Source organism: Pristiophorus japonicus, chromosome 12 (assembly GCF_044704955.1).
Source record: "Pristiophorus japonicus isolate sPriJap1 chromosome 12, sPriJap1.hap1, whole genome shotgun sequence".
In the NCBI taxonomy this organism is placed as follows: Eukaryota; Metazoa; Chordata; class Chondrichthyes; family Pristiophoridae; genus Pristiophorus; species Pristiophorus japonicus.
In genome coordinates, this window is record NC_091988.1 from 206,274,005 (window position 1) to 206,284,957 (window position 10,953).

A 10,953-nucleotide genomic window follows, 5' to 3' on the forward strand; every position below is an offset into this window, starting at 1 on the left:
ACTCAGACTTCCTTCAAGCGAGAGCTGGATTGGTTTCTGGCTGCGGCGATCACCTTTTACAAGAAGGTCAATACGGCGGGGGATTCAAGGGGACTAGTTTTGATCGCCTAGATGGGTTGGAGAGGAATTTACCAGATTCCACCCCCCCCCCCCCCCAAAAAAAAATTGGCCTGGGTTTTTAATGTTTTTTTGCCTCTCCCAGGGTTTGGGGTGGGGTGGAGTGTATACGTTGTGATACACAAGGTATTGGGATTGTGTGGGACAGGCTCGACGGACCAGAGGGTCTCTACCTGTCCATCGTTGTTCGTATAACCCCCCCCCCACCCAACCTCTGCTGCGCGCCCCCCCCCCAGCCTCCGTAAACCCTCCCACCCCCCAGCCTCTAACACCCACCTCCCTCCAGCCCCCGTAACCCACCCCCACCTCAGCTCTCTAACCCTACCCCCAACCCTCCATAACCTATCCCCCGGTTATCGCTCTGCCTCCCCCGCCCTACGCAGCCTCCAGTCCAATGTCTCTACGATGCCATCCATTATGTCAATGTCCAGTTTAATACAGAAAACCCCAGATATGCAACACATGCAGAGCATATACAAGCTCATCCAACGGGTAACGGTTGATGGCTATGGAGGTGTATGGGTTCACTCTTAGTCAGTGTTGTGTTAGAAGGTCCTAACTTCATTAACACTGACTAGCTGGTAAGTGAGATCAGCGTGCATGATGTGGCCCGGGGCGGGGGGAGGTGGACAGTCAGGGTTCCCTCTTCCGAACATTATCCAGAGATCCCTACCGCAAAGAGCGTCCGGTCCCACACAATAGACAGTTTGGGCACATACACGGAGAATGGGTCTCCAGGGTCAGCCCTCACAGGAGCAAAGACAACTCCATGACTTCCACGTCAGATCTTACAGTACCTGATCTTATAGCGATTTGAAGAATGAATGTATATTAGTTACATATTTAAAAATTCATAGAGCTGCTTTCAATCGGTAAAATGAAATATGGAAACATTCACTTCATGAATTTTTTATTGAGTAAAGCTCAGATACGCTCAGTCAGAATACAACTATTAAATTAAAAATTTGGCATACAGATATAAAGAGAATTTGACAATCCATAAATTATAGGTTGGGCCACCGTATCTAGAATCTCCGAACGTACTAATCCATCGTCTGGGGTGGGGAGAGGGGCCGGGTCTCCAGGTGAAGTGGGGTTAGAGGGTTGGGATAATTGGACCAGGGCCGGGTGCAAGGCAGTCCACATTCTGTTCTTACATTTCTATTATAAATTCATATGTTCACACTTGGAATGGAAACTACCCTGTGAGAACTGGTCACACTGTCATTAACCCTTCGCAGTGGTGGCATGAAGCAACTGCACTAGACAGAGGCTGCAGTGATAGAGTGACGTTTACAGAGGCTGCACTGGGAGAGTGACGTTTACAGAGGCAGCAGTGACAGAGTAACGTTTACAGAGGCTGCACTGGGAGAGTGACGTTTACAGAGACTGCACTGGGAGAGTGACGTTTACAGAGGCTGCACTGGGAGAGTGACGTTTACAGAGACCGCACTGGGAGAGTGATGTTTACAGAGACCGCACTGGGAGAGTGACGTTTACAGAGACCGCACTGGGAGAGTGATGTTTACAGAAACTGCAGTGGGAGAGTGACACATTAGAGGACAGGGATAGAAGCAAAGCTGTTCTCATTAAGGTGACATATCAGTTCTATTTGCCTGAACATTATTTTTCACGGAATTGCAGATTACAATCCCGTGTAATAAAACTGGAATTCGTTTAATGTGGTCTGCCCCTCAGTCATTGCTGAGCTGACGGACAAGGATTCAGTGGCAATAGTCAACGTAAAGCAGCAGTGCTCATTTTCACCACAGTCCCCATTTTAAAAGAAATGAAAGACTTGCATTTCTATAGCACCTTTCACAACCACCAGACATCCCAAAGTGCTTTACAGCCAATTAAGTACATTTGAAATGTAGTCACTGTTGCAATGTAGGAAACGCGGCAGCCAATTTACGCACAGCAAACTCCTACAAACAGTAATGTGATAATGATCAGATAATCTGGTTTCTTTTGTGATGTTGATTGAGGGATAAATATTGACCAGGACACCAGGGATAACTCCACTGCTCTTCTTCAAAATGGTGCCATGAGATCTTAAACGTCCATCTTAGAGAGCAGACAGTTTAATGTCTCATCCGAAAGATGGTACGTACCTCAACAGTGCAGTGCTCATCCAATCTCATCGCCGAGAGCATGCAGAAATCAAGTGCAGACAGCGGAAAGAGCGTGCGGCAAACCAGTCCCACCCACCCTTTCCCTCAACGACTATCTGTCCCACCTGTGACAGGGACTGTGGTTCTCGTATTGGACTGTTCAGTCACCTAACGACTCATTTTTAGAGTGGAAGCAAGTCTTCCTCGATTCCGAGGGACTGCCTCTGGCGATGATGGTGCTCCCTCAGCCTGCTCCTCTTTCATAAAAGGACGCGACTGCTGCCACTGAAATTAATTGGCTGCGCATGTGCAGTGTGGGGTTTTTTGTCTTCAGATATTCCTGTCGCTCTCTTTACAACTGCGGAGTCTCCACATTGCCTGTCATTAATTCCAGACTCTTCTGGTCCATATGCGCGTTTATTCTCTGTTCTCTTTCAACATGCAAGGGTTTGGAATAAAGGCCAATTCACAGCATATATTCGAGCTCAATCTTTGTACAAGTAATATCAGATTATGGATTGATCCCTTTTCACAGGAGCGCAGTGTGAACTTAACCGGAGCCAAGACTGCTGGCAGATGAACAGTGACAGAGCCACTGTTGTGGTCTCGGTTAGAAATACAATTTAGGGTGGTTAGACAACAGGTGGATTACGGTTAATGAACTGATATTCCCCAATAGCAATTCATTTTCTTCTTTCCTTTCACACGGAGCCCGCGCCCAATACAAAGAAATCTCCGCAGTCCTCAGCCCCCACCAAATTAGTATACGTTAACACTTCAACCAACTCACCATATTATTATACAGTAATAAACCAACCCAGAGTTCCACAGATTTATGCGATTTAACGATATTATTATACATTAATATTTAAACCATCACAGACTTATGCGCAGAAGGCAGCTTTCAGTCATTGGCAGCAGTTGCTCAGTTCATAGAATTATAGAAGTTTACAGCACGGAAGGAGGCCATTCGGCCCATCATGTCTGCGCGGCCAACCAAGAGCTATCCAGCTAATCCCACTTTCCAGCTTTCGGTCCGTAGCCCTGTAAGTTATGGCATTTCAAGTGCACATCCACGAACGTTTTAAATGTAATGAGGGCTTCTGCCTCTACCACCCTTTCAGGCCGTGAGTTACAGACCCCCACCACCCTCTGGGTGAAAAGGCTCTCCTCAACACCCCTCTAAACCAATTACTTTAAATCTATGCCCCCTGGTTATTTACCCCTCTGCTAGGGTAAGTAGGTCCCTCATGATTTTATACACCTCAGAAAGGTCTTCCCTTGGCCTCCTTTGTTCCAAAGCAAACAACCCCAGCCTATCCAATCTTTCCGCATAGCTAAAATTCTCCAGTCCTGGCAACAACCTCGTAAACCTCCTCTGTACCCTCTCCAGTGCAATCACATCTTTCCTGTAATGTGGTGACCAGAACTGCACACAATAATCTAGCCTAACTAGTGTCTTATACATTTCAAGCATAACCTCCCTGCTCTTATATTCTATGCCTTGGCTAATAAAGGCAAGTATCCCATATGCCTTCTTAACCACCTTATCTACCTTTCCTGCTACCTTCAGGGATCTGTGGACCTGCACTCCAAGGTCCCTCTGTTCCTCTACACTTCTCAGTGTCCTACCATTTATTGTCTATTCCCTTACTTTGTTAGCCCTCCCCAAATGCATTACCTCACACCTCTCTGGATTGAATTCCATTTGCCATTGTTCTGTCACCAGTTCATTGATACCTTCCTGCAGTATACAGCATTTTTCCTCACCATCAACCACATGACCAATTTTTGTATCATCTGCAAACTTCTTAATCATGCCCCCTACATCTAAATTATTGATATATACCACAAAAAGCAAGGGACCCAGCACTGAGCCCTGTGGAACCCCACTGGATACAGCCTTCCAGTCACAAAAACATCCATCAACCATTACCCTTTGTTTCCAGCCACTGAGCCAATTTTGGATTCAACTTGTCACTTTGCCCTGGATCCCATGGGCTTTTACTTTCCTGACCAGTCTGCCATGTGGGACCTTGTTAAAAGCCTTGCTAACATCCATATACACTACATCATACGCACTACCCTCATCAACCCTCGTTACCTCCTCAAAAAATTCAATCAAGGTAGTCAGACACGATCTTCCGTTAACAAATCCATGCTGACTGTCCTTGATTAATCTGTGCCTTTCTAAATTGTGATTAATACTGTCCCTCAGAATACTGGTCAGTAATTACTCATTCTATCCCTTTCTACCTTTTTAAGAACATAAGAAATAGGAGCAGAAGTAGGCCATTGGCCCCCCTCCCTAAAGCTCCTGATTATCCATTATTGGTATGACTTTAGTGTCTTCCACCGTGAAGACCAATACAAAATATTTGTTCAAAGTCTCTGCCATTTCCCTGTTCCCCATTATTAATCCCCCAGTCCCATCCTCGAAGGGAGCAACGTTTACTTTAGCCACTCTCTTCCTTTTTATATTCCTATAGAAGCTCTTACTGTCTGTTTTTATATTTGTTGCTAGTTTACTCTCATAATCCATCTTCTCTATCTTTATTATCTTTGCTGGTTTTTAAAAATTTCCCAATCCTCTGGCCTACCACTGATCTTGGCAACATTGTATGCCCTTGTTTTTAATTTGATACCATCCTTTACTTCCTTAGTTAGCCACGGCTAGTTCTCCCTTCCCTCTCCCTTCCCTTAAAGTCTTTCCTTCTCACTGGGATATATTTTTGTTACGAGTTATGAAATATCTCCTTAAATGTCTGCCACTGCTCATCAACCATCTTACTCTTTAATCTATTTTCCCAATCCACTTTAGCCAACTCTGCCTTCATACCTTTGTAATCGTCTTTATTTAAGATCAGGACACTGGTTTGAGACCCAACTTTCTCACTCTCCAACTGAACTTGAAATTCAACCATGTTATGTTTTAAACAACGATACAACGTTAGCGGTCCTCCGACACCACCTGTAGCCAGAGAAGATTGGAAAATGATGGTCAGAGTCTCCGCTATTTCCTCCCTTGCTTCTCGTAACAGGCTGGGATACATTTCATCTGGGCCTGGCGATTTATCGACTTTCATAGATGCTAAACCCCTTAACATTTCCTCTCTCACCATTTTTATCTCATCTAATATTTCACACTCCTCCTTAACTTCAATGTCTGCATCGTCCCTCTCTTTTGTGAAAGCATGGAGCTCTATATTCTAATCCCAATTCCCTGTCTTTTCTCCATATCCCTTAATACCGTCACTTCCTTTGAAACACCTCCACTGGGTACTGCACCTGTGGCTTTTAGCAAGATGTTCCATATTCTCAGCCGTGTGTGAAGCAGCTGTCCTGGACTTCGATTCTAAGAGTCGGTCCCTCATCCTGGATTCCACTACCGACCTCGCCAATCCCTTTCGTTATTTTAAACACGCAATAAGATCACTTCTTAAATTCATGTCTGGGGAATATAACTCAACTTCACAAATTCTCCATTATTCGCTTAGTTCTTTAACCCAGGTACCTCCTTAGTGAATCGTCCCCGGACAATCTAAAGACTGGTACATAACCACCTAAAACTGAACACAATGCTCCGAGGAGGTCCGACCATAGCTGCTGTCTACTCCTTCCTTTTACATTCTATACCTTATGAAGTGCAGCACCCTAGTACAAACTTTACACCCTGCAAGGGAAGTTGTAAAGACCCATCCAATGCCTGCCTGTTTGGACTGCAATCCCATCTGCCAGTGTTACACGTGGAACACACACCCTCACACTGTGTTAAACTGCATCTGCTAGTGTTACACCCACTTGTTTATTCGGCACTCCGAGCTTAGTTGGACATACACCCCTCGATTCCCAAATCTAGGTCCGTCAGGACAGAACCCAAGGAGACATCATTAGTCACTTCCTGCCAATCTGCGAACGCCCTTTTTACCCTCAAGCTGCTCTCCGCTTCCCAACCAGTTTCCACGCCATGAAGTGGCCAATGCCACAAACCTCAGTTTTAGCTAGCAATCGCTTGTATGGACCCTTCGCCTTCTGAACTCAGCTGTGATGGCCCTGTGGTCGAATAGTATGATGCTGCTGTATATGCTCAACATGCACACAACTGTACTCCAGCATTAAGCAATGCCTCAATTTCAAAATTCTCATCCCGATTCGCAAATCCCTCCATGGCCTCGCCCCTCCCTATCTCTGTAATCTCCTTCAACCTCACAATAACCTCCCCGCCCACCCCCGAGATGTCTGCGCTTCTCCAATTCTGGCCTCTTGAGCATCCCTGATTATAATCACTCCACCATCGGTGGCCGTGCCTTCAGCTGCCTAGGCCCCAAACTCTGGAACCCCCTCCCTAAACCTCTCCATCTCTCTACCTCTCATACCTCCTTTAAGACGATTCTTAAAACCTACCTCTTTGACCAAGCTTTTGGTCATCTGCCGTAATTACTTCTTATGTAGCTCGTGTCAAATTTATTTGTTTTGTTTTATAACACTGCTGTGAAGCGCCTTGGGATGTTTGAGTACGTTAAAGGCGCTATATAAATACAGGTTGTTGTTGTCAGCACTTCAAGGGGAAGGGCACAGGAAAATGTAAACCAGTTTCTTCCTCCACATTATGTGAAGGTTATCCCGTGACTTGCAATAACAATGCCCCAAGGTGCTTCACAGGAATATTATGAGATTTGTTTTTGTAAATTGACACCGAGCCGCACAAGTAGAAATTAACGCAGGTGACCAAAAGCTTGGTCAAAGAGGTCGGTTTTAAGGAGGAGAGAGAGGTAGAGAGACAGAGAGGTTTAGGGAGGGAGTTCCAGAGCTTGGGGCCCAGGCAACAGAAGGCACGGCCACCAATGGTGGAGTGATTATAATCAGGGATGGTCAAGAGGGCAGAATTGGAGGAGTGCAGACATCTCAGGGGGGTTGTGGGGCTGGAGATTATAGAGATAGGGAGGGGCGAGGCCATGGAGAGATTTGAAAACAAGGTAAAATAACAAGTGAACGGAATGCAGTTTCTCAAGTCATTCCCACGATGGGAAATGCCAGTGCAATGTTTGGACTGAGCAAGCAGTCAGATTACTGCATGACTCACACTGCAGCACAGAGACACTCACAACAGGTAGACCTTACACTGTCACTCCGATCACACAAGGCATTTTGTTGAAACACACCACTGCTTGGTAAATATTTTAAAATATCTAACAGGAGAGCTCCTGAAACAAGTGCTTGGGCCGAGAGGCACTCAACCACTGCATGTCTGTGGAGGAGTGAATGGCTTTGCTCTGCTGAGGTAGTAAAATGGTTAGCACATCGCCCCAGGCTATCCCCGCACTCGGTCTCTGCTACATACCTGACAAGGTGCTGGAAGGAACAAGAGCGATTCCAAGGCAGCTAGAAGGTGCAGCGAGACTGACACTGACCTTTACCCTCCTCGACCCGGGTTCAAACTCAGTCCAAACTGATAGGAACAGGAGGCCGTTCAGCCCCTCAAACCTGCTCCGCCATTCAATCAGATTTGGACCTTAACTCCATCCACCTGCTTTGACTCCATATCCCTTAGCAAAAATCTATCCATCTCACATTGAAAATTATTAAGTGAGCTGGCATTTCAGAGGGTGAGGAATGGCGAATAATCTGCCATGCAGGGTAACAGAGACTCAGTGCTCTAAACACTGAGGGAATAGCCGAGGCTGAGCTCGACTGGGCTAAAGGCCTTTTCTCATTCTCTTTAATGGTGCTGAGAGTTAGTGGGAGCTTGACAGGGGCTAGGTAAGGAACATTCACCTCCAATGCACCATAGATGTCATCACTAAGAGTGAAGCTGCTGTTGAATGGTACCTGTACAAGACTCACCACCTGGGCTCGACAAACACCAACCTCTTCAAATTATACATGGTCCATACCTCAGACCCATACAGGAGGGCGGGTATTACTACAGCCCTGTAGACCATGAGTTTGGTGGTAGATTTGAGGGCCTGGTCTTCAAACACTCTTTTCCTCAGGTGACCGAAGGCTGCGCTGGTGCACTGGAGGCGATGCAGAATCTCCACATCAATGTCTGCCTTTGTTGATAAGAGGCTCCCGAGATATGGGAAATGGTCCACGTTGTCCAGGGCCGCGCCGTGGATCTTGATTGGAGAGCAGTGCTATGCGGCCCGTGACAGGCTGGTGGAGGACCTTTGTCTTACGGATGTTAAGCGTAAGGCCCATGCTTTCATATGCCTCAGTCGCTGGATGGTGTCTCCGCAAGATCCTGCAAATCCCCTGGGAGGACAGGTGCACCAACATCAGTGTCCTCGACCAGGCTAACATCCCCAGTATTGAAGCACTGACCACACTTGACCAGCTTCGCTGGACAGGCCACATAGTTCGCATGCCAGATACGAGACTCCCTTAGCAAATGCTTTACTTGGAGCTCCTTCGTGGTAAACGAGCCAAAGGAGGACAGCGGAAACGTTATAAGGACACCCTCAAAGCCTCCCTGATAAAGTGCGACATCACCACTGACACCTGGGAGACCCTGGCCGAAGACCGCCCGAGGTGGAGAAAGTGCATCTGGGAGAGCGTCGAGCTCTTCGAGTCTCGGCAGAAAGAGCATGGAGAGGTCAAGCACAGGCAGCTGAAGGAGCACGCTGCAAACCAGCCCCACCGACCCCTTCCCTTGACAAATGTCTGTCCCACCTGTAACAGGGTCTGTTGCTCTCATATCGGACTGTTCAGCCATCAAAGAACTCACTTTGGGAGTGGAAGCAAGTCTTCCTCGATTCCGAGGGACTGCCTATGATGATGATGGTTCAAATTAGTTTGCCAATACAACCAAAACAGGCCTCAGGTTTAACTGGTAATTAATCCCTCCCAGGGGCTGGTGCCAGTCACACATGAGATTGAACGCTTGGTGAGGTTTCTGATATATGATGGCATACCAACGTATTTAATTGTCAGGCTGCTCGGTGCTAGTGTCAAGAGAGGCATGGTGCAGATCCACTCAAACCTTACCAACACTTTGCTGAAATCATTCAAGATGCACCAAACAGGGAAGGGAAACATAACCAGGCCGGCCACCTTTTCTGTGTCAGCTGTGGCCCAGTGAGCAGCACTCCTCACCCCCGAGTCAGAAGGTTGTCGGTTCAAGTCCCACTCCAGAGACTTGAGTACAAAATCCAGGCTGAAACTCGAGTGCAGTGCTGAGGGAGTCCTGCATTGTCGGAGATGCCGTCTTTCGGATGAGACATTAAACCGAGGTCCTGTCTACTCTCTCAGGTGAACGTAAAAGATCCATGGCACTATTCTGAAGAAGAGCAGGGGAGTTATCCCCGGTGTCCTGGCCAATATTTAGCCCTCGATCAACATATCAAAAAAAGATTATCTGGTCAAACATCTCTGTTTGTGGGAGCTTGCTGTGCGCAAACTGGCTGCCACGTTTCCTACATTACAACCGTGACTACACTTCAAAAGTACTTCATTGGCTGTAAAGTACTTTGGGACGTCCTGATTTCATGAAAGGTACTACTCGGGGGATCAAGGGTTATGGCGAGAAAGCAGGAAGGGGGTACTGAAGTTTCATGTTCAGCCATGAACTCATTGAATGGCAGTGCAGGCTAGAAGGGCTGAATGGCCTGCTCCTGCACCTATTTTCTATGTTTCTAATACAAATCTTTCTTTCTTAATTCCTCTTTGTTCCAACGTATACCAAGCCCAAGGTGCTGACTCATCGTAAACACCAGGTGCCATGTGTACAGAGCACTCACAGTGGGTTCCAGCCTTCACCCCACCCGACAACCCACATTCCCTTTCCTGCAGGAGTTGCTGGATAGGGACCTGGCTGATGTTCTCACCATCACCCCCACAACACAACCACACTGCCCTCATCAATCCAGGAAACAGAGTAAAAGGCCAAGGACAGAGAGGTCAGACTGGGAGTGGAGAATTAAAGCTCAGGGTCACACCTGCGGACTGACCAGAGGCGTTCTGCAAAGCGGTCACCAATCTACGTTTTGTCTCCCCAACGGAGAGGAGAGTGCACCATGAGCAGTGAATACAGTATACTAAATTGTAAGAAGTACAAGTAAATCACTTTCACCTGGGAGGAGTGTTTGGGGTTCTGGATGATGGGAAGGGAGATGGTGAAAGGGCCGATGTTGCATTAGTTTTGCTCAATCCGGCGAGTTGGTTTGAACTGGAATGCACTGTCTGAAAGGGCAGCGGAAGCAGATTCAAAATTAACTTTCAAAAGGGGAATTTGATAAATACTTGACAAGGAAAACTTTTCAAGGCAACGAGGAAAGAGCAGGGTAATGGGACCAAGTGAATCGCTCTTTCAAAGAGCTGGCACAGGCTTGCTGGGCCTCCTCCTGTGCTGTCTCACTCAATTATTCTATCAACCCGATCTGTCACATCCCCCTCTGCCACACTCCCATCTCCACCACCCACCGACTCGCTCCCCCCCCCCCCCATCACACTGCCCCTCAACTCCACTGCACCTCGACCTCCATCCCCCAGGGCCCACACACCACCCCAGGGTCCACAATCTCCCTTCCCCTCCCCCCCAGGGCCCACACTTCCCCTCCCCCTCCCCCCAGGGCCCACACCCCCCCCTCCCCCCCAGGGCCCACACACATCCCCTCCCCCCCAGGGCCCACACTCTTTCCCCTCCCCCCAGGGCCCACACTCTCCCTCCCTCCCCCTCCCCCCCAGGGCCCACAATCTGCCTCCCTCTCCCCCCAGGGACCCC

The 10,953-nt window shown here is 47.7% G+C and overlaps 1 protein-coding gene across 1 annotated transcript in view; it reads right to left on the reverse strand.

Annotated features, from left to right (window-relative positions):
* The window catches only part of eif6 (eukaryotic translation initiation factor 6), a 75,765-nt gene that overhangs the window by 64,402 nt on the left and 410 nt on the right, over nt 1-10,953 (reverse strand). Inside the window, exons 2-3 of the mRNA XM_070896512.1 lie at nt 10,809-10,841; nt 5,792-5,800 (exon numbers count right to left, since the gene is read on the reverse strand). Of these exons, the coding sequence (XP_070752613.1) occupies nt 5,792-5,800; nt 10,809-10,841 (42 nt within the window). The remainder of the gene's footprint in view (nt 1-5,791; nt 5,801-10,808; nt 10,842-10,953) is intronic.